The sequence below is a fragment of the Xyrauchen texanus genome, chromosome 12 (genome assembly GCF_025860055.1).
Source record: "Xyrauchen texanus isolate HMW12.3.18 chromosome 12, RBS_HiC_50CHRs, whole genome shotgun sequence".
In the NCBI taxonomy this organism is placed as follows: Eukaryota; Metazoa; Chordata; class Actinopteri; order Cypriniformes; family Catostomidae; genus Xyrauchen; species Xyrauchen texanus.
The window spans coordinates 13221835-13246892 of record NC_068287.1 but is presented as its reverse complement, the minus strand read 5'-3'; the positions used below and the strand labels follow the sequence as shown (position 1 = coordinate 13246892).

Here is a 25058-nt window from a genome sequence, read left to right as displayed (position 1 = left end):
AGAAAGTCATACAGGTTTGGAATGACAAAGGGGCGAGGAAATGCAAAACTATTTTCATGACAATTAAGCTCAATGGTCCTCATTCATTTCATTTATGCAAAACTTATTGGCTTCTTTTGATTTTTGGGTGAATGTGACCTGAACATATTTTTTGTGAGATTCACCCTGAAAAAGCAAGCAAGCATCACATATATTGTGACACTGTGACAATGCAGTCTGGTCCTTTACATTAAGTCATAAAATTCAACTGCTTCCTCCCACTTACTTTTAAGAAACAAATGGTCAATTGTTGATAAGATGTCCACAGGATGTTTAACAGGATATGTAGGGGTGGGGTTTAAAAATGTTCGTGGTGGTGGATCATGGTTAAAAATGACAAAACAAAGTTAAATCACCTACCTTCTCCATTCTGCCTCCATAGCAAATAGAGGTTGTACTAGACTAACCAAGTGTGTGCGAATGTACGAGAGTTACATGAGCGTATGTGAATATGGAAAATAACACAAAAAACAAACAAACAAAACACCAACATAGCATCAAATGGTAAGCCAATGGTAAAAAAAGCACACCGTTTAAGGAAGGATTAGTTAGTTAGTTATTAAAATCATCATGTTTTATCTTGATCGCTTCAAAAGAATAAAACCATGCAACAACAGAAAAAGAAATAGAATTTTCACACTGCCAGGAACTAGTGGTGGGTGGTTTAAGTGAAATCTTTTAACAGTAACGGTTGAAATCAAGATATTGTTTTTTGCTGGAAATTCAACTATAAAATGGGGTAAATTTCAGCAACCATGTGGTAATACCAGTAGGTTACAAATTTGTTTTACTTATTTGTTTCTTTTCTCTCCTTCTTCGGAATTTGATGGATGCAAAACAAAAGATAAGATTATTCATAATCATGAATGAATGATAAGCTGCATATTACATATTACAATGAAAGACTCAAAACAGTAAAACGTTATAAAACATTGTTCGACTCGACAATCAGATTGGATGAGCCACGAAGTCGTAAAATAACTGATATACGCACACCTGTGACCACACATTTATTTTAGGCCATGTCCACATAAATACATTTTCATTGAAAACACATACATTTTCCTGAAAACTGTTTAGTCCGGACGTAGCCTTAATGCAGCAAGTTGTGATGTTGCTGGGCAACCGTAAACACCTAAACTCTGTTTCGCATTGTTACTAACAACATCCGTTAAAAACAAGTTCTTCCTCATCTTGACTTGTTTGCAACATGTCCAACTCTGTATTTTTGTATTATCCCATGTGTCTTTGTCACTGTCATGTCTAAACAACGTAAAGCAGTCCTTCCCAATCACAGCTGCAAAACTTTACCTTCTAGTATGGCAAAATCTCTACCGGCTTACAATATTTTACCGTCACACGTGTACACCGTCATATCGCCCAGCCCTAGCACAACAATTGAACCGTGATGGCAATATCCTGCTGATGTTTACAAAATACTTGTCGCCTAGCTACAATCTATGTAGGCTTTATGGTGCAACACGATAAAATAAACTAGTTTAAATCAGAAGTTCCCAGCAACTATATCACGCAAATATCAGATTAAACAGGCAAAAAGATGAATTGGCAGATAGTGAAAAAAGATTTCAAAATTCTAGACAGACAAGTACAGACTTGGGAATGGATGAACACATAAAAGAACTGAAAGTGGTAGAGATTAATCAAGACTTTAAAAATAATAAGCATGTAGACAGAGGTCTGAAGTAAACAGTGTGTACAAAGTGTGCTCTAAGTGTTTGTAAGTGCACGGTTGTGTGGATTGGCTATCTGCTAGAGATGATGGGGGAGCTGGTGTGAACTTTACCTGAGTTGGGTGTTGCTGGGGAGTTTGCCTGGCTGGCTTGTGCTGACACATTGGCAGCGTCCACTGCTGTTTTAACGGCGTACAGGTTTGCTTCCTCCTGGAACTTACCAATGTTCTTCTTGTATCGAATTCTCTTGTTGCCAAACCAATTCGAGACCTGTGGTTAAAACACAACTCAAATCAGAAAACAGAATTTCATCTTAAAGGGATAGTTCACCCTCTGAAGGAGATGTTTGGTAGAATGTTGCATCTTTTTTTCCATACAATGAAAGTGAATGGTGACTAAGGCTGTCATTATGCCAAACATCTCCTTTTGTGTGTCAATTCATATTGGTTTGTAACAACAGGAGGGTATATAAGAATATGACAAACACATTTTCATTCTGGGGTGGAACTATGCCTTTAAAGCAGATGAAACAAATGTATTTACTTGTTTGAATAAAGAAGCCTAATTCAACTTTTCCTATTTGCGTTGCTGACTTTCCACTGTGATTTGAAATAGTATATTTGCTGTCAAGTTACAAACAGTTGGAAAATCGAACGTGACTATGTTTCAAACAAAGGTCGACCGATAGAGGATTTTGCTGATACAGATAGCTAAGATGGTGAAAATGCAGATAAAAGATTAATCTTCCAATAGTCTTTATTTTTTTAAATAGAATGTAAAAACAAATTCCTAACCTTTACTTGTTATGAAGGGCACAGACAGTCAAATTAATACATTCCATAAATACAGTTTTAGATTTAAAAATAAATAAATAAATAAATAAAATAAAATAATCGCAGGATATCAGTAGTTACAGAAATACTCAAACCAGCCCATCTGGCACAAACAATCAAGCCGTGGTCCAAATCAATGAGATCCAAATTTTTCCCCATTCTGAAGGTTGATGTGAACATTAACTGGAGCTCCTGACCCATATCTACATGGGATCTAAAAGGATGATGAATGTATGGAAGGGTACGCTACTGTAAAAAGTTTGGGAACCATTGTAGAACCAAGCAGTTCTAACTGTTGAATCCGCCACCCAGGCCACAGAGGAAAGATTTTGGCAGATAACCAATAGTTCAATAATGCAGCTATCGGCAACGTTTAATCAGTAAAACCGATATATCGGTGTACCTCTAGTATCAAAATTATGTTTAAAAAAGGCCATTTAATCATTGGTGCATTGCTTACTGCCACTGTTTTGTTTTGAATGCCCCATGGCCAATGCATAGCTGAAACTAACTGTTGTAAAAGTTGTTTAAACTGCAAATTGAAGGCCCTGGTGAGAAAAACATGGAAAACATTATCTTATGAGCTTTGCAATTAAGATGCATTGTAAACACAATGCCTGAGTGATATCAAATCACATATTCATGATTAATCAGTAGTAAAAAAATAATTAAAATTGATACAAAAAGGTGCTGAAATATGACTACATTCTACATTTTATGAAAACAATGTTAGTGACAGTCATACAGTTTTAAAATACATAGAGACATAACAATTAATTATATTTTAGGGTATTTCAGTTTTCAGAAAGAAAGTCACTGAATTAGAACATTACAGTTTTTCCTGACATGTGGAAATCCTGTACAAACCCAATGAAGATCAATTCAGGAGATCCATTTCCACCCTTCAACCGAAGCCATGTGTGGCCTTACCTGAGAGACAGTGATCCCACACTTCTTGGCCAACTCTTCCTTGGCTTCCTCACTGGGGTAAGGGTTGGAGAGGTGAGAGTAGAAATACTCATTCAGCACCTCTGTTGCTTGCTTATTGAAGTTGCGTCTCTTACGTCTGAGAACAAAATATGTTTGGAAATTAGGCCAGTGCAACAGCACACCCCATCAGAATAAACCTCCTAAGAAAACACATGCAAAGATATGCAGCAGACACATACCTGGCATCGAGGAATCGGGAGCGCAGGATCATGACAGCCTCACAGGTGCTCTGCTTGAGCTGCATCTGGATGGAGCTAAACTTGCGGTGGATGATGGCCACCATGCGTTCGATCTCTTTGGGTGAGATGGGCCGCGTACGGGACTGCTCCCTCAGCAGGTTCATCACATGATTGGTGAACTCACTGCAAGCCTACAATATCAAAAAGATTAGAAGATCACTTATCAACTTATAGAGGTGCAAATAATGAAGACTCCATTATTACTTCACTCCAAGAATCATTAATTGGTGGAGTGAAATCAGTAGGGATGGGAATCGCTAGGAATTTAACGTTTCCGGTTACAATTCCTCTTTACAATTCCGGTTCCTTAACTGTTTCAGTATTGATTCCAGTAGTTCATTTAGTACTTTTGAGGAAAACATTTTTTTAAATGAGAACTGCGATTCTTATTGGATTTCCTCTGCAGTCAGATATAACAAATCAGAAGTACATTAAATGCAGTTCTTGTAAAAGGTGTTTGATGACTTTGAGACATATATCCAATCCAATAATTAAACCGAACTAGGTTATATCTGCACAGTATCTAAACAAACAAGAAATGTGATGGGATTAAATTCATTTAAAAAAATATATAAATGCTTTGTATAACAAAACTTGCGTATCTTTAATTAAACACTGTCATACGAACAATGATTAAAGTCTCACAGGTCTAAGGACATAACAGCAACAGTTCCAGAGACATCTCTAGACTGTATTCTGTTGTCTAATATTGTACTTCAAGCTCATAAGACTTCAACAGTTATTATTTAATTTAGAGTTGGACATTCATAACTTACACCGATGTGCAAGATATATGCTACATTTAACTCAGAGAGTCAGATTTTTCAACTTCCTACAAGGAAAAGTGCAACAGAACACTACTTGAACTCAGAATTCCAACTCGGAAAGTAATGCATAAACTCCGATTTCACTGAGATGCAGGTACATGATGTCATACAATGTCAGCACCCACGAAGGTGCACAAAATAAGTGATAAACATTAGCTTTTATTAAATAATATTGATAAATAAGTCAAAGTTCCTACATTACATGATATCAAAGCATGTTTAACAAACATTAGCAGAGTAGCAAGTGTTCAAAACATGATTAATTATACTATCTTTTGATAATCGTACACCTGTAGCACAAATGCTAGCAATACAGCATGGTTTATCAGTTGGGTTGCTAGGTGACATCTCTGGTGACAGTCAAACACCTGCTAAGCTTACGGGAGCATTACAGTTTTGTTTCCTTAAACATCATCTTCTGAGCATCTAGCAATGTAATGCATTTATGGTCAGAGATATCAAGTATGAATATCCCACATCTGACTTGAATGGAATGCAGCATAATACTATACTGGATTTGCACTATTGAGTCAACAAAGCCGGCTCATAAGAGTAATTTGTTTGTGTGTTTTACACTTTTGACCCATTAGAGGGCAGCGCTGCTGCAGAAATGCTTTGCTGGAAACACTATCAGAGTATTTCAGTACAGTGTTCCAGCCGCATCGGCGGAAAATTCACGAAGGGGTACAATTAATAGAACCGAAAGTCACAAAGATCAACCAATTCCTGTATTTTGTAAAGAATAGAACTGATTCTCTGTTCCCAACCATAGAAATCAGTTAAGTCAATGAGATTGATCCACTGAGATTGATATATAAAGTTCAGTGTCCAATTCTCACCTGTTCATATTTCTCTAGTTCAGAGTGGTAGATCTGGCGAATCTGTGCGAGTTTGGCTCTGTAGTCGGAGTGTTCGATGCTGCCATCGTTGGGCGATCCCCCAGCCGCCGCTGCAGCTGCGGCCGCTGCTGCAGAGCCACCGCCCTTTTCAGGTCCAGACACGCCCTCAGCCAGCAGCATGTTATCCAGACGCATGATCTGGGGATCAGGGGGATCCTCCTCCTGGACACCTCTAATGCTCAGCACTGCAGAAGACAAAAGCAGAACAAACTGGCCAATCAGAGATGGAGAAGTTCAAATGGAGCGGTTTTGCAAGCTTCATATTACGTCCAGACTCGACACAAAGTATATAAAAGACACAATTAAAGCCTTCTCTTTTATGTAAATTATTTGGCTTAACTGCAATAAATGGTTTTGTTGTTCACTTGGTTTCTATTTTTGAGCCACTGCACTAGATAGCCCCAATCACTGTGAAATCTCATTAGTCCATAATCTTGTTCCATATAACTGTATATTAGAGTCAATGGCATGATGTAAATTTTTTGTTTGATTCTATTAAATTATTCAAACATCAATTAAAAATGCAATTCAAACAAAACAATTACTTGAATACACACCTCTACTATTATGAACATGTTTTCAATGTCTGAGTTCAAAGTCATACTGATATTTTTATCTGGGGCCAAAAGTCAAATATTGTAAGTGGGTGTAACCATCTGAAGATAGGAAGAAAAAAAAAGTCTAATTTAACCCTTTAAGCACTGAAGGTGTTTTTAAAGACTTCCTGTTTAAGTGGCATACCCAAAATTAAAGGTTTCTAACAAACAAAACAAAATAAAACAACAACAAGGAGGGTCAAGTGTTTAGTATCATTGTAAAGAAAACTTACAAAAAATTAAAAAATATTATATATATAATACAATTCTAAAATTCTTAGCCTAAGAAACTGCTGATAAATATGAATTGGCCATAATGACCATTGTTATGTTTGGAGGAAAAAGGGTGAGGCTAGCAAGCTGAAGAACACCATCCCAACAGTGAAGCATGGGGGTGGCCAAAATTCCAGCAAATTATTGTGAGAAGCTTGTGGAAGGCAACAAAAACCTTTGACCCAAGTTAAACAATTTAAAGGCAATAAGGAAACTTATTCATGACTATATATACACACACACACACACACGCGTATAATATACAAATCTGTTATATACAGAAGCAAGGGAATGTAATGGCAGAAGAGGTATGGTATAAAGGTGCAAGGAAAGCATTTTAATACCGTTTACATGATGGTTACACTAATTACAATTTTTAGTCATTAAATCTTCTTTTTTTTTTTTATTAATTAAATGTTTTGCTTTAATTAAACCAACAAGGAACAAAGATTACATTTTTATGAACATCTAATTTTTATTACCTCAGACAACTATTTTGTCAATGACACATTAACATCAATACATTCTGATAGACTATGATTTTTTCAGACATCATTTTCGATTTCAGTGAAGACAGACAAATAGTTGTCACTGAAAACTTGTTAGGTAGGACACGGTGTTAGAAATTAGGTTATTTCTTTCTGTACATTAATGGAATTAATCTGTGAGCCAGCAGAGGGCAGCAGGGTACCTCAGTGGCAGACCAGTGTGTGGTGAAGCACTGGTCCAATAATAGAAGAGCATGTGCTGTCACTATAAGCACAAGCGACCATAAGTACACACCTCTCCAGCACTGAATTAAAGCAAGACCTCTGTCAGATTTCTGCCACTGGCCTATCGCTCACACACGTATACAAGCACTCTGTCTACACTCCCATACGCAGACTGAGGGCCGGGCAGTGACTGAGTTGAAAGTGTAAGAATGATAACATAAAGAAATAGCCTACTTGATACAGTGGAGCTCAGTTTGAGAGTCTTTGTCTTCTAGTCCACAAACCTTTGGGGGACCATGAATAGTCCATGGGGAATATACAGCATATAAACCATATAGGATTTTTTATTTTTTTGTACATTTTCCGACATTTCTATCTGAACTATCTGAATGAACATTAAAGGGATAGTTCACCCAAAAATGAAAATTCTGGCATAACTTACTCACCCTCATGTTGTTCCATGTTGTTTCAAGTCTCGTTCACTATTCACTTTCATTGTATGGAAAAAAGATGCAATGAAAGTGAATAGTGGCTGTGACTAACATATTGCCTAAAATCTCCTTAATTGTTCAACAAAAGATTCCGGTTTGTAACAACATTGTTACTAAATGATGACAAATTAAATTTTTAGGGGAACTATCCTTAAACTTATGATCTGTTAAGCTGTACATAATGTAATGCAGGCCTATTCAACTGGTGGCCCACGGGCCAAATCCGGCCCTTTAACTGATAACACATTTAATGACTTCAGCTCTTACCCTCCCCCAATAATGGCACAAACTTTGTTTCCAACTCTCCCTCTCTTTTTCTCGCTCTCTCTTTGAAAACGTTTTCTTTCCCTTGGCAAGCGCTCCTTTTTCTTGTTCTCTCTTGCCCCTTCAGGGTCCTTCCACTCAGGTCCTCCCTCCGAGTCGCATTCCATCTTTCGTTTCTCCCCCTCTCAAAACTCAGGAATGCAGCAGACCCAGCCGCCTGAACTAATGACCCCGATTCACCATCTCTCCCTCATCGGTCTCTTTACCTCTCTCTTTTTCTGCCAACAAAAATCCCCAGAGTCAAACAAAAAGGAAGAACGCTTCTTCTCAAGTACATTAAATCTAATCCAAAGTGCATCAGATTTCTGTGATGGAACTGTTTTTTTTTGGTAACAGAACTACACCATTAGTGTGGGCAAAAAGTTGTTTACACATGCGCGGAGAAGTCCCACAATTTACTTATTTGTTATTTGACAAGCTATAAAGAATAGCATTGTTACATAAGCTTTCATGAAGCAAATGCCTCCAATAGCACATTTGCAGCCCCCTGTTCTTAGTTACGCTTTGAAATACAAAGATGAAGAAAAAGTGACATTGAAAGTGCATGATCCGAGATCACAATTATGATTATTCTTTATTTTTTTTTACATTTCTATTAAAACTTTAAACTCAGTTTTGTTATTATGGTGGCAAATTATCATATCCACAGTTTTCCTGACCAACCACTGGGTGTCACCCTGAAAATTCTGATTGCCTCTAAAGACTTTTCTGGTTCCTGTCTAAACAGAAGCAATGTATAACTACCAATACGAAGGTTCCAGACAGAGAAGAACAAGTGGAGTAAAATTATTTGAGTTATTGGCTGTCATAACTTAAAGTAGTTAATGATATCAAAGTTAACACACCTTGGTTAGTCCATGTCATCCATCCGCTCCTTAAACTTTGACAAGTTAGTACTACCAAAAAACTGTCATCAGGACTCTCTAAAGTATCGGCACTATGGAGCTTTTGACCATATGTATACATTTGATAAACTAAAACCGGGGGCCTGTGTAGCTCAGCGAGTAAAGACGCTGACTACCACCCCTGGAGTCACAAGTTCGAATCCAGGGTGTGCTGAGTGACTCCAGCCAGGTCTCCTAAGCAACCAAACTGCCCAGGTTGCTAGGGATTGTAGAGTAACATGGGGTAACCTCCTTGTGGCCACAATTAGTGACTCGCTCTCAATGGGGCGTGTGGTAAGATGTGCGTGGATCGCAGAGAGTAACATTGAACCCGGAGTCTCTGCGGTGTAATGCACAATGAGGATTGACGATCTCAGAAGTGGAGGAAACTGAGACATGTCCTCCGCCACCTGGATTGAGGTGAGTAACCGTGCCACCACGAGGAACTTCTAAGTAGTGGGAGTTGGGCATTCCAAATTGAGGAGAAAAGGGGATTTAAAAATAAAATAAAAAAAATCCACTAAAAACCACATAATCCGCTAACATACGCCAATGTAAGTGAAAACAATGGAGAACAGAAATGAAAACATGCTTCCGTTATGATGGGTAGAACACTTCCGCATTGAGGAAAATGGTGGATAACTGTGCGCCTTTAACTGAGAATGACGGTTGGATTACCGTTTCTCATATTTTTGCTCTGCAATGGCATCTTGTTGCACCCCTGAAAGAAGATCCATAACGGTTTTGTTATTAATCGATTCATTAGTAATTACATTGTTAACTGATAATTGTTCCAATGTTAAAATACTTTCTCCTATTCTGCCTCAATTTTAGGGATGGGCATTTTGGCCAGACTAATCACTCGTCGAGTACTCAAGGGACAATGACATGAAGCATCTGTTCTTCCTTCAGGTTACCATAGTAATCTTAGTAAGCTCCTGTGGGAAAGCCATGGTGCTCCGTATTGTTGATGCTGTGATGATTCATGAAACATTCTATTCAACTCGGAGAGTTGGAATTTTCAGAGATCTTCAACTCTCATTTCGTCAAGATGCAGGTGTGTTTTACTTAAATGTTGCCACCAAAAATTTTGCCACCCAGGACAGGGAGGTTTACAGTTAGTGACAAACATTCACTTTTATTAAACCTACATTAACGAGTCAAAGTTCTTACATTAAATTATCATAAAATGTGTTCAGCAAACATTTTGCAGAGACAGGTGTTCAAAACACGGTTAATTACACTCTTTTGGTTATCGTAACAATAGCACTGTATTGTTGTATATCAGCTTGCTTGCTATGAGACGTCTCTGACAATAAATATGCTTCCCAAAATCACAACGTAATCAATCTCAAAATTAAAAATAAGATCTCTCTTTGGCACGATTGCATTTAGTTGTCAGGTAATAGTCACTGAATTTTGAATTAAGTGAAAAGTCACATCATGCTTGATCAGCATCGATCATCGTTTTCATGATCGATCATAGCTACCATTTCAGAGTTCCTGAGTGTTTGAGTACTGGTGACCATCCCTACTTAATATATAGATATAACAGTAAGGAAGCCATTCAAAGGCTGATTTCACCAAAAAGTTTAAACACTGTGGCACTATCAAAACATAACGGTTTGAGACATTGCTATATGTTTGTTTAAACAATGGAAGATGGGGGATTGCTCGAGAAAACTTGTTGAAAGTCATATCTTGCAATTCCGTTTGGTGAAAATAGTATGTGAAAAGCATTCAAGCAACTCAAGGTACATTTTCACATGTCGTTGCATTCTGGGATTCAAATGAATTGCCTTTATATCAAAAGTCCCTATAGCAGGCATTAGCCTAATGGTCTGTTTTCGCTTTCAGGTGAACTACTTTCATTGCGTTACTTGAAGTTACGCAAAAAAGACATTTTCTGCATCTTTATAGCTAGCTATCTGAATGATAACACATGCGGATTACAGACGTTTGAAGGTAGCTCTATTAGCCCCTTGACTACTAAGGCTTGTTACAGTCATAGTAATGCAGGAGAGTAGGTAAAATATGAACAACGGGTCCCACACTTGCATCGCACTAGCCAAGCCATCAAATCAGTGTACCCATGTACATTTAGAGTATATTTTTGGCTGAAACAAGTGGATCCGTACACAAACAAGGCCCTGGCTACCCCAGACTGTGTCCCAGACTTACTGTTTCCTAAGGTTGACCAGGCAGAAGTGTGTATAGTTTAGTGTGACGGGTGAGGGGAGGGTCGTTGTTTTTGCGACCACAGCCCCACAATGAATAGAGTGAAAATTACCACCTCCCCAAAAAGTATCACCCACAATATCCATTAAGAGCCTTGCCTCCAGCCGAATCCCTCGAGCATGCAGCCTTTTCTTTACCCTAATTCTCAATTAAGCCATGATTACTGATAATTACACAAATAACCCATAACACTCAGCACTAGAGGATATGGAGCCCTTCAAATTACAAGTAATACCCCTTTATATTACAATTTATTGCAGCTTTTATTGTGAAAACCAGATGTATCTATAAATAAAGTGCCAATTTCGCTACGGCTGAATAAATTTTATAATAGCTTTGCAGCTAGCTGTTGTAGCTACATTCTGAATACAGACCAGATTAGCTAAAAGCCATGAGCAGAACCGGTTTGTTGCATCTGAATGTTTGATTGTCTTTAAGACGAACAAAGCCAGCCTACAAAATCTTTCAATTATCACACTTCATTATTATAAACACACCGCCGTGCTAATGAGATAATGTACATTTTAATGTGGTGCATCTGTCCAAGTTGCACTAATATCCTTCCATTAAATTTATGAATGATCGAAGCAAACGCTCGCTAGGGCTGGGCGATATATTGAACATTAACAATATAATCAAGATAATTTTGCTGACAATGAAAATTTGACCAATATCGTGAATATTGCGATGATTTTAATGTGCTATCAAGTTTCATAAAGAGTGTATCAGTAGACTAATTTCACAATCATTCAGGGCTGCACAATTAAACAAAATAACATAAAAATTGCAAGTTAGTCAAATGTGATTATTAAATCCACAAAAGTCTGTGATTTAAAGACAGATAAACATGGTCTGTGTGTGATCCAGAACAAACCAGTGACGTGCTGATCTGTGTGGCGCATTGCGGCACTCTCAGATCGGTTCACGTGCATTGTGAAATCTAAGTAATGCAGATTTCAAGCATTCGCGCAATTCCAAACATTAGTAACAGTTACAAGTTATTATACAAATCTAAAAACATGGCACAGAATAACAGAAAATTAGATAACAGCGTTTCAGGAAATGTAGAACACTGGCAACGGTCAAATACACATTGCCATTTCTGTGTCAAAATAAAAGCTCCTTGTGATGTTGAAGTAAATACGACAAGGACAGAAATATATTACTTTTTAAATGACTATAACGCAAATCTAATAATCATCATCATAATGATAATAATAAACCTGACATGTCCCACAGTAATAAGTGGAGTGGTGGTGGTGTAGTGGTCTTAAGCACATAACTGGTAATCAGAATGGTGCTGGTTCGATCCCCACAGCCACCACAATTGTATCCTTGAGCAAGGCACTTAACTCCAGGTTGCTCCAGGGGGATTGTCCCTGTAATAAGGGCTTTGTAAGTCGCTTTGGACAAAAGCATCTGCCAAATGCATAAATGTAAATGTAATAATTTAGTATTATGCAATGATCAACTGGGGTTTCAAAAATAAGTCAGTGAAGTAGCTTTGCACAGTAAAAACATTTAACGTAAATAATGCTTTTTATTAATCCTCCCTTGTGTTTATTTGATGAAAACTAATTATGAGATTTTTATTTTAATGTCTTTAAAATAATCCACTTAGCTACAATGGCTCTTTGGATGAAATTATGGTTCCTCTGATAATATATATTTTTTAAACACAAGCCATTTTAGAGCAAATACATAATTATCGAGATATATATTATAGTCAATAGGCTGAAAATTATAAAGATTTTTTAAGACATATTGCCCAGCCCCTCCTCTGAGGTTTACACAGTCGTTCGTGGGGAGGAATTCCCTAATTTGTGAAGGATTGTTGAAAATGGCCAACAGAAGGCCCAATGCATGTCAAGCTTCAATGGTGTTTGCAGACAGCACTGGCGAGTCGTCCTATGAAATATTCAGAGTGCTCAGATGGTTTCGACTGCATACATAATCGATGTAGAACCTGGCCATTACAGCTGTGCTGTTTAGGTATGGCACAGGTGATGTGTTAAATGTAGACAAAGGTATTGTGTTCGCTGTTGGTAGCGGTATAATAATGCTGGCATTTTCAGTGCATCATCAAAGAAAAAGTCCATCACGCCTGTGTTCACTGCCTCTGTTCGGGCCTCGTCTGTCTTTCTCTCTACCTCTTAACGCATTCTCTCTCCTAGACCCCACCCCCCCACCCTCCCTTCCTTTCACTTCGGCCGCTCTCTCCCGCCATATCCCGCCTCCTTCTCTCTCTTTCTCTGTGTGACCCAGCCACCTCCCCCATCCTCTGTTCTCCATTTCAGTCGAGTTCTCCATGTGAGCCGCAATCCCTCATGCTGTCAGCCCCCCCTCTACCTCTCTCTCTGTAGACAGACAGGATTAGCATTTTAATTGCATCAGCTCCCTTGGGTATTCTCAGCCTTTCACTGGGAGCGAGCGAGGGAGCAGAAGGGGGGAAGAGAAGGTAAGGAGAGGAGAATTGTGGGGGAAAAAGCAAAAAGGAGTCACAGGAGGAGATAAAATAGCAAGGAGTAAAAGAGACAAAACAAGAACGAAAGAACTAACAAGAGATTAAGAAAAAAGGGGGCAGGGATACAGAAATAGTGGGAATAGGGATGAAAAAGGCGAGTGAGAGGTAGAGTTGAAGATAAACATGGTGGGCTGCAAACGAGTGCAGGGGGACACTTGGCAGGGGGAAACGACAGTGCACTGACCACAACAGTCAATAAATCAAAATGTGGAAGGCGAATGTGATGGGGGAGGGATTTATGCGCACTGAAAAGCACGCCCACATGGATGCAAACAAACATGCTAACCTGAGAGCTAAGTGGGATGTAAATAAGGGGAATTTATTTTCAAAACAAAATTTAAATATGAAATGTGTTTGGTGGCAAAACGTAGAGATCTTCTAAAGATCTGCAGTGGTGTTTGGTTCATGAAAGCTAAAGAACCAGAGCACAAGACGCGTGCTAAGTTTAGACACCGCATTAGGGATGAATAAAAAAGAGAAAAAAAATGGCTTACCTACAGCTAGCACGCTCTGCTGGTAAGAATCAGGGGTTAATGGTCCAGTGACAATTGTTAAAATTACTTAAGTATCTTAACTTAAAACGAGGGAGGGGAAATCACAAGCCTAATGTGAGGCGGTGAATGAGAGAAAGAAAGTGACGACACTGCAGAGAAAGAATGAAAATGTTGGCGTTTGTGTCTTGTTTCATGAGAGAAACTAGCACTACACTCATCTTGAGTGAGTGCCAGGGTGGTATAAAGCTGCAATATCCACTGGTCAGTTCCTGTTATAAGCAGCTCAGGTTAAGAAGCATCTGCTGGGCCTATTTCTGCTGGGCCTCTGTGGCATGCACCTGGTAGCGTTCCCAATAAAATCACCACTCAAATACACTGTTCCTTCCACTCCCAGGAGCGGTCATTGGTTAAGTGTCAAAAGAGAAGGGTCCGATTAGGGTGTGAATAGCACGTCTCCCACCTTAGGCAAACACGCCGTCGGATCCAACGTGTCATTTATCAGCTCTTAATTAAGTAAACTAGCATTTCATAGACCCGAGCGCCTGTACAACAGGCTTCACTCAGCACGTAGTGACCAGTCAAACATGAACACACAGGTGAGAACACACACCAGCCTCTCTCTACACACTCAGTGAAGTCAAGTGAAACAGAGGACCAGGGAAGGACAAAAGAAGGCTCCACAGATGACTTCACCCAGGGACGATGATGAGGAGGAAGAGGGCTGTTGCCGTGCCGATATCTCCAATGGACACACCCCTCTCGCGCTCTCTCTCTGGCTCTCCAGCTCATCAGCACAGCTGCCTCCTGTGCTAATTAGCACCGCCTCTTAAGGAGCTCCTAAAGACCTTGTGAAAAATTAACGTTCATTTGAGAGGTCGTTAATTTGCACTGTTATGCAAATTAGATGGCAATTAAGCAATAGATCAGAGGAGAGGCTCCCATTTATAACGAGCGAACGAGAAATATGACAGAGGCAAACCGGGCCGGGTAGAGTGACGGCTGGTTGCACTGAGGGGGAGTGTAAACTAACCTTAGCACACTGCAGCTCTGGCAGAAAGATAGAAGAGAGAGACTGTCCACTGTGTCATATCAGGTGTGTACAGGTGAAAAGCACAGTGTGTTCAAGTTTCACTCTCTCAAAAAGCAAACTAACAGCTAAAGCTCTGCCACATTTACAGAGCTGAGTCGAAAAGATTTAACAGAACCGTACGTTCATCATTTAATCGTAATATAACTTTTTTGTTATTTTTTGGGTCTTTTTATCATTCATTGGAGAATAGAAACAGGACAGGAGAAAAAGATGGGGAGAGGAGCAGGAACAAGTTTAGGTGATGACGCGAGCTGGATTCAAACTTACGTTCTAGAGATGCCCTTTGCTAAGTCCCTTCATGAAAGCGTTTTACCAATCCTATCTTAGCAACTCTTGCCATCCTCCATTTCTCTGACAAGCGCTTGCTTTTTCCAAAGAGAGTCTATGGGAATGTTTAAGCCGTTATAATCAGAATTTTATGGACACATATACATATACATACATATATATATATATATATATATATATGTATATATATATATATATATATATATATATATATATATATGTGTATATATATATATATATATATATGTGTATATATATATATATATATATATATGTATATATATATATATATATATATATATATATGTGTATATATATATATATATATATATATATATATATATATATATATGTGTATATATATATATATATATATATATATATATATATATATGTGTATATATATATATATATATATATATATATATATATATATATATATATATATATATATATATATATAAATAAAAATATAAATAAAGACATTTTAAACGTTGCTGGGAAAATAAATATAGTGACACAAGGTACACGAGAGAATAATTTTTTATTACTTTAATAAAAATCTTTAAATAAATCTTGAGAAGAGCTTGCTGTGAATTAAACTGTGACAGCCCTCTTTCCCAAATCAGCATGGACACCTACATTTGCTCCAAGGTAAATTAAAGCTAATAACTTTGTTAATGTATTGATTCCAGTCTTAGTAAAGCATAGTTAATAATGAGTTTACAGCATCATAGTCATGTGATAAGAATATTATCAGTTCCGTATGTGAAAATATTTTGCCCAAAAAAATATATATATTTTATGTCAATCTCCCATTCATTCAAAGCTTGTCAGAGAGAGCAACGGTAACCTTGGGGATCAGAGCTTACTGATTGGGAATATTATCTGCACTATCGGACATCGGCTGATTGTGTATAACCAGGATCCAAAATAAACACCTACTAAGTAGCAAATGTGGGTACATTTTCTATTTGGCAATTGATTTTCACAGTGTCACCTGCCATTGAAAATCTGGAAATAAAGCAAAGGGGAATAAAATAGTGAAGACTTCCTATGGTACCATGTTTGTTTTTTACACAAGCGTCGCCAGGAAATTACATTGCTGTGGAGAAAGCTGCTTATTGACCGAGTTGCATGTATACGGGTGTAAAGAGTATGCTGCTTATACAGTTCATGTAAACCAGAACAGTTTTCTTGTAATAACCTGCTTTCTGGTGTCAATGTAAGCATAGTCAATGTCTGTCAGCTAAAGGAAATTTAACACAGTAAGCAAGGTCAGAGGTGTTTAGACAGAATTGTCAATAGATAGTTTCCCGCTGCTTATCTATAGACCATTTCAAGGGCTATTTGTCGGTGTAAGGAAGTGACGTCTTTGTTCACTTAACATTTCCAGCTAGTTAGTCCATAGTGACTTTAAAATGATTAAAGTTAATAATGTTAAACCGATTGTATTAGAATGTGATTATTAAAATGTGGACCATGTTGTTCAGTGGCTGGATGCCTAGAACTAACGGAAATTAAAGTGTTTAGATTTCCGAAAAAAGCAACAAATAATGGATTTATTTAGTCATTTAGCAGACGCTTTTATCCAAAGTGACTTACAAATGAGGAACCAAACAAGCACTTTGTCATACAAAAATCAAGCAGTATATCTGGAGTAGTATAGAAGCTACCACAGAAGAGACACAAAAGGAAAGTTATTTTTTTTATAATTAAAAAGAAAACCCTTACCTTGTCTGCAAGTCACGCACTCACAGTGTTAAAGGGATAGTTCATCCAAAAATGAAAATTCTCTCATCATTTACTCACCCTCATGCCATCCCAGATGTGTATGACTTCATTTCTTCAAAAGAAATAAAATTTGAAAAATAGCTCAGTAAGTCCTTATAATGGATGTGGATGGTAACACAAATTTTGATGCTCAAAAAAGCATAGACAATCAGCATAAACATCATCCATATGACTCCAGTGGTTAAATTAATGTCTTATGAAGTGATACGAATGCTTTTGGTGCAAAAATATCAATATTTAAGTACTTTTTAACTATAAATAATTGCTTCCATTAAGCAGCAGTATGCACGTTCACGTGTGTCGCATTTGCGTAGGTCTGTTCCCGTGAGAAGTGGCGCATGTGCGACACACCCGGAAGAGTAGCACAGTTTTAAATGGAGTAGGAGGAATGCTGTGCAGACTGAACGTCACAAACAAATTGAAGCAAATAATTGTGAGCATCTACAATACCCTTCATCACCTCTTTTACGTAGACGTTCTGAGTATCTACAACACGTTTGGATAAGTCACTTCAGGTAAACGTTTGATGTTCTTTGAGAAAATTTAAGTAAAAAAAATTATTTATTGAAAATAAACTTAAAGGATCTGGTAAATGACACCTCAATGTTTATTTTCTGTTTTAAATAGACTCTAAAAGCATGTTCTAATCATTTTATTTGGCAAGTTCTGGGTTATAAAAATGTACATATCGGGAATGCTTAACGACATGGAAACCTAAGCCCGCGGACGGGCCCTTAAATGTACAAAATAAAAGTATGCGATAAACAAAACTGCTGTGTGTTACATTGGTACACATGCCACATATCTTTGGAAAGCTACATTTCTTGATTTTCTATTGATATAAACCATTTTAAGATACAATCACAACAGCAGGTACAATCTATATCTTTGTCAGACCACCAACATATAAACAACCAATAACAAAATTTAGGCAACTCACCTATGAAGCTTCATAGTAGTCCACTGAGCCATAACTTCCCGACAAAAACGGTGTTGTTTCATTGTCGAATGTCCAAATGATCAAATCAAGTAAAATGTTTAGTCCAAATCACATTATTACATCAATAAATATCCACAGACTCTTGTTGCATCATTTCAAAGCACCTGGCAGCTGTGCCTAATCTTTCACATATAATCGGTACTAACTTCAGTTCAGATGTAAACATTTCCTATATCCGGTATCAAAATGGAAGCACGCACTCTGACCTTTCGATTGACACCTCATTTGACCCAATAGGAGCTTCCATGTCCTGTCCAAAGCCTTCAATACCCAACCACAGTCTGTGTCGAATGTAAGGGCATACCCACTTTCCTTTGTTTACTGATCAAACCAATTACATTGAAGAGTGGAAATGACTGACGCATCGTATAGCCAATGAAATTCTGAAAACAGTGATATGCGGCTTTAGTGGAACGATTAGAGCACGATTCTGTTATGCGTGTGCGCAAACTATAATCTCCTTTACCCACTGTTTTGCTCCTCCGTGCGTAAAGACATTGGAGAGTTGTTTTGGAACTGTTTACAACTTTGGAGATTTAAATATGGTGAAACGGATGCGAAAAACAGGATTTTCACCCCAGGATGTGATATAAGAAGGCATTCATTGTGAAAATTCTGAGTTTGGAGATGAAATTTCTGAAAACAATACGGATGATTTGGAGGCAGAGGAAATATGGAGAGATGAGACATTGCTCTGGACAAGTAAGTGTTTTCTTGTGTTTTATAACATATATTACTGTATATTCCGCATAAATAAGCTTTAGTTTGAATAATGAATACACATTTTGTAATAACCCTTTGTCGTGTGTTTCCTCAGTGAGTGTTTGAACCGTTTGTGTGTGTTTTTAGTTCATTGTTTGTTTCAGATCTATTGACATGCTATATAGATGTTTTGTATATTTACTGTAAATATATATTTATATATATATATATATATAAATGGATATATATACATATATATATATATATATATATATATATATATATATATATATAAATAAATCAATAAATATAAGTTGAAAATAAGAATATATGTTGTGTTTGAGAGTCTATTTGTTACAATGCGGGGAGGTGGGGGAGGGTAGGCCCATCTCTTTGTTCCATAGTACATTGGCAAAGTATACAGTATTTACAGTAAATATACATACAATAATACATATTTACACACTCGAAAAGAAAAACATATATATATATATATATATATATATATATATATATATATATATATATATATATATATATATATATATATAGAATACAGAAAAGATGGAAAAGTTGTGTCTAGCTTTCTAAATTACATTTATTTATTCTCCCCCACTCAGCAAGCGGCCACATAAAGTGGAGCAGCAGGACAGCACCTCATCAAGAGAGGAGGGCTTTCAGAGAGACCCTTGCTGAGGAGCTGGCAGAGTTGGGGTCTCAATCCACAGCCAGACCCGTATCTCCTGCTCCACGAAGAGCACATCACAGGCCGTTCACCAAATCTTGCACCGCTGGTCGTCTGAAGTGCAGGCAGTGTCATGCAAAGACACCAGTGAAGTACTCTTCCTGTGTTGTGCCTATGTGCTTTGTACACAAATGTGACTGCTACAATGACTGGCATGTTGCTAGAAACATGTAAAATTTTATAATGGTTTGTAAATACTTTGTGTAAAAATTCATGTAAATAGTTTGTTGTGTATTTTTTATATAAACAAATTGTCCACCATAGCACTAGTTTTGACTCTTTTATATGCACAACATTTAGTTTCAAGAAGGGAAAAGGCACTCTAATGTGTTTATGCATCAGTTACTCTGTGTCAGCAAAACTAATAGTGGATCTGGATATGGAATATGATAGCTCTGTGTCATCTTTCATTAGAGCCCAAAATTATGACTGTATGTTGAAGCGTTCAAAAGTAGTAGCCTTTTTGTCCTAGGTTACCAAAGGGTCCTTTTGGAGTATCCAAAAGGCACTTTTGTAAAACGCCTGGGTGTACCCTTAGAAAAACATGTGTAAAATATTCATTTTTTATGGTACTGTTATAAAATTTGAACTTGGACTAGGTAAGGATTCATGCTGTGATCCCATTGTGTTCTCAAGCTAATAGCTACAAGTTATAGTCATCTGCAGGCATCTGTATGCAAAAAAAATTTCAGGCGGAAAAAAAAAACTTCTATTTCATTGTGTTCAAACTTCTATTACTCAGAATCAGTAGCACTTACAGTAATTCTGACTGCTGGGGAAAAAACTTCAGAGTGTCCCCTTTCAAATGTGACCAAAACCATGCATGTACTCCAAACGGTTCAAGAACAGCTTTAAATTTACTTTGGGTATGCCTTGATTAGGCGTTTTAGGCTAATTTTACAGGATTGGGAAGAGGTTACGGTGTCTTTACAAGTAAAGTTCAATTGATGCCATTTGTGGTGTCATTTTAATGAACACACACACAAAAAAAAGCAATAATCATGGTTATAATAGGGCACTTAAAAGTCAGTGTGGCCAGTCCATTAACATTATAATTGTTAACAAGATTTTAGTGCTATAAAATTACTTACGAACCATATCTGTGCAAAGTTATTTCCAATATTACAACTTTGTTGTCATGAAGACATAACACAGCTAATCCCTGTTTATCTGGTAAACACACTTTTGCCAGTAAATCCCTGATTTTATCAAAGTAAAATAATGTTAACATATAATTTTTACATCTTCTGGCTATACTTTTGAAACAATCTGTATTTTAAAATTAATGGACTGGCCCCATTCATTTCCATTTCCATAAATGCCTTATTGTAACCTACATTTTTGCTTTTCGATAATAAAAAGTCTGAATAATTTTTTGTTTTAAATCAACATTGCTTGTATCAAACATGGAACATTCCTTTAATACTTAGGTGCTCAACCCCCTAACCCAAAGTATAAGAAATAGTAATTGTGATGCTTACCTAAGCAAACACCACTAACTAGATGTGTACCCATATAAACCTACGTTGGAGAGAGAGTTTGTATTGTCACCTTTACTTGAGACAGATTATTCTGGATTAACAAAAGGCTAATGCCTCAATCCAAATGGCAGGCATCGAAACTGGAAACTCCCTCCTTCAAGAGAAGCTTGAAGTGAGAGGAGCTCCAATATAATGGAGAGGCCTGGCAGATCACTCCTGCTCAAATCCCCTCTCCAGCACTCTAGATTAGTCACAGACTGCATTAAGGACTTCCACATAGGGATGTAAGGCTCCCATCAATTATATTTAATCCTTAATTAGTCTGAATTAGGTGTTGGGTGCTGACTCCCACCCCACCAAATCCATGCCAGCTAATGTAATCCAGCTGAGGCCACATTTACATATCTCTAATTAAAGAGACATGAGTTTCTTTCAAACACTAGTCCCAAAACCAGGACACTGAGGGACATCTCCATGATTTATGTTTTTGACACACACCGCAGCCAATTACGGTTGTCAGTTCTCTTGTATTGTAAACATGTATTTAGGACTAACTAACTAACTTCTCACCCCCCCGCAATTTGGAATGCCCAAATCCCAATGCACTCACCTCAATCTGGGTGGCGGAGGACAAATATCAGTTGCCTCTGCGTCTGAGACCTTCAACCCATGCATTTTATTAAGTGGCTTGTTGAGCGCTTTACCACAGAGACATAGCGCGATTGGAGGCTTTACGCCATCCACTGCGGCATCCACGCACAACTCACCACGCGCACCACCAAGAGTGAACCACATTATAGCAATGACGAGGAGGTTACCCCATGTGACTCTAACCTCCCTAGCAACTAGGCCAGTTTAGTTTCTTCGGAGACCTGGCTGGAGACACTCAGCACACCCTGGGATTCGAACTCGTAAACTCCTGGGGTGGTAGTCAGCATCTTTACTTGCTATTTTAGGGAGTTGAAGTATTGACAACTGAATTTTCGTTAAATCCGTATAGCAAACGGAACAATTAGTTATTAATGTAGTCAAGCCATTTTCACAGTCTAGTGAAAAATTAAGAATGGATAATTTGGAGTATTGAGATGACATCATAAATTAAATTAGTTATGCAATGCATAAATGCTTCATTTTCTGTGCAGATGAAAGTTGTAATATACAACTTTGTTGTGGATATAGTGATTAATCTCATGTATAAAAAAAGATGTGTTTAAGTGAAGTAATTAACCCATTTTAAAGCAGTTCCTTTTGTCAGCTTTTTACATGTTCAACTCATGCAGCTCAAGTGGGGAAATAAGGTTAGATTGAAATTGGATTACATGAATCCATATCTAATATATTATATAAACAGATGTTTCTCTAGATCAGTGGTTCTCAACCTTTTTTGAACAAACGCCCCCTGACCTCTTCATGATCCTCTTATCGCCCCCAAACCCCCCTAAAAAAAACACTTTAGAAATACTATTACAGCCAAACAATTGCAACACTGATACCTGAAGCCTGAGTTTTTGGTAAAAAAAAATGAAACAGAAGTTTCTTATTGTATTTAAACTACATGTAAAAGCCTCAAGTTGAGTAATATTGTGTTTGGAAAAAAATGCAAAAACACATGGATTGTTTGAAAGGTATTGCAAATGTATTTAGAAATTTAAACAAATTCAGGCTCACACACAAATTTTTTTAAGATAAACCAATCACGTGAACAATAACGTAACTAACCTAAACGGCCAATGAGAAAGCAGCGGTCGTTCGCGCACTCAATTAGGCAATATATACTAGGCTTCAAATTTGAATAGCCTACAAACGGTCATTTGATTTCAAATGACGAACAAAGACGACAACAGCTCGGCCACCTGAACTGAACCGAAGAAAAAACGATGTCAAAAACAGCCACTTTTTTTTTATTAATTACGGTCATTAGTGTGAGCCCTGAGCACTAATTATGCGCCTAATTATGTATTCAGCGTTATGTACAGAAAAAGCCGGTGAAAGCGCCTCTATTTTGCGCTGAAAATTCTCCGCCTCTTAAAAGCATGTGTAACTTAGGAAGCGGCTCTCCTGGCATATCCTCCTGGTGAAGTGGCAGCAGTAATCCGAGCAAGACGAAGACATAGGCTAAGGAGAAGAGCTGAAAAGATTTTTGCGCAGGCCGCCTGTTGAGTACCTCTGAGTAACGCCCCCATTTGTGCCTGAGCGCCCCCTCTCTGCTGCCTCGTTCACACCGCCCCCCAACACTGTCCAAACGCACCCTAGGGGGCGGTACCGCCCCCGTTGAGAAACGCTGCTCTAGATGTTCTTCCGTTTATATCTTGCACTGTTCATATCATGCAGTATTATGTTTTTCTTGTCATATATATTTAATGATCATAAACGTCTCGTATTCCTTATCGACTTAATCAAACCCTTCGTCATGAACATTTCTGTTTTACAGGTGAAACAGAATATTCATATGGAGATTACATAAGACGAGCATTCCATAGGGATTTCATTGGATTCGTAGGGGGTAAATCATGTTAAAGACAATTATATTGTGGCCATGGCAATGTCAACAAAAAAAGTAGTAACATTTTAGGTTACATTTTGATGAAATATTACAGAAAGTTTCTTTCGAATATCACACAATGTTGATTTGTGTACAGTGTGATGAGGGATAATTATTTGGAAAAGTAGGGTCAATTTTCCATTTCATGTAATCTTTAAATCTTTCCAATAAATTAGACTAAATGTCGGCATGAAAACAACATTTACCCCATTTATTTTCTAAATGCCTCTTACTAGTCTTATTATAGAGACCGCTCAGCAGTTAAACCAATAGTCAAAAGTTTTTAGTAAGTCTTAACCCTGCCCCTTCAGCCTGTCATGTACACAATACACAAACCTGCTGTGGGTCGAAGCAGCAAACGCAGAGGTGGTGAATGTGTATTTTTGGCTGTTTCCCTCCCCAAATCCTGTTCTAGACCCCAAACTTGGTTACAGATAGGGATGTACAAAACTCCCAAATTTCATAATCAACTAGTCGGTCAGTTGTTTGAATGACTAGTCAAGTTAAAGATAATAATGTATAAATTAGCTCAGTTGATAGCGGATGCATATCTAGTTCACGAAATCAAGCATTTTGAACCTTTTTATTGCAGCTATTTTTTTAAGCAGCATCAGAATGAGCTAAATAATTTCTCGACAAATATGGGAACATTATTCACAGCAATGGATTTAACATCTGACAGTGATCATCTTGAAACAAATCGTTGATGCATCACTTTGACGGTTGTAACAGCAGCGGTGCATAAAACGACTAAACCGAATGCATTAAAGAGATTAAACTTCTTGCACAGGGTGTCACTGTGCTGACTTTTATTCACTGTTAAGCACATCAAGTTATCATAACGCAAATTTACTTTGAGAAATGCATCTACCATTAAAGCCACCACCAAATAGTATTGATAGTAGTCGACCCCACTAATCGACTAGTCAGTTGTTAGAAGACTAGTCAATTAGCCGACCACCCCGGTACATCCCTAGTTATGGCCCCGCTATTTTTACATTTCAAATGAGGAATAATGCTGAATTTACGGCTGTGTTCGTGGCATTTCACGTCTGAATGTTTCCAGAGGTGATCACTTCTGAATGAAATGAGTCAGATGGGAAGAAAGTGGCTGGAGGCATTTTTCTGAGGTGTCTTGGGATGTACAGCATGAGTAAGTGTTCTATGTTCTTCATATTTAATGATTCAAAATGTGGAAATGTCATCTTTTACATGCTTGCTTCTCACTCATCTGCATTGGACTTGCACAAAAGCTCAAGGCCTTGTCGCAAGCAAAGACCGAGATGTGCTGTGAGCGTGTGGGAGCTGGTTATGTATTTACAAATTTCTCCCAATTTGTAATGTCCAATTCCCACTACTTA

At 37.7% G+C, this 25058-nt stretch overlaps 1 protein-coding gene across 3 annotated transcripts in view; it reads right to left on the bottom strand.

Moving 5' to 3' along the window:
- Positions 1–25058, bottom strand: part of pbx4 (pre-B-cell leukemia transcription factor 4) — a 57654-nt gene that overhangs the window by 10362 nt on the left and 22234 nt on the right. For 2 of the 3 annotated variants that reach the window (XM_052139456.1, XM_052139458.1), the window contains 4 exons: positions 5459–5703; positions 3733–3923; positions 3494–3629; positions 1844–2000 (listed from right to left, as the gene is read on the bottom strand). In XM_052139456.1, coding sequence (XP_051995416.1) covers positions 1844–2000; positions 3494–3629; positions 3733–3923; positions 5459–5703 — 729 coding nt within the window. The remainder of the gene's footprint in view (positions 1–1843; positions 2001–3493; positions 3630–3732; positions 3924–5458; positions 5704–25058) is intronic. The other variant, XM_052139459.1, reaches the window with a different exon arrangement.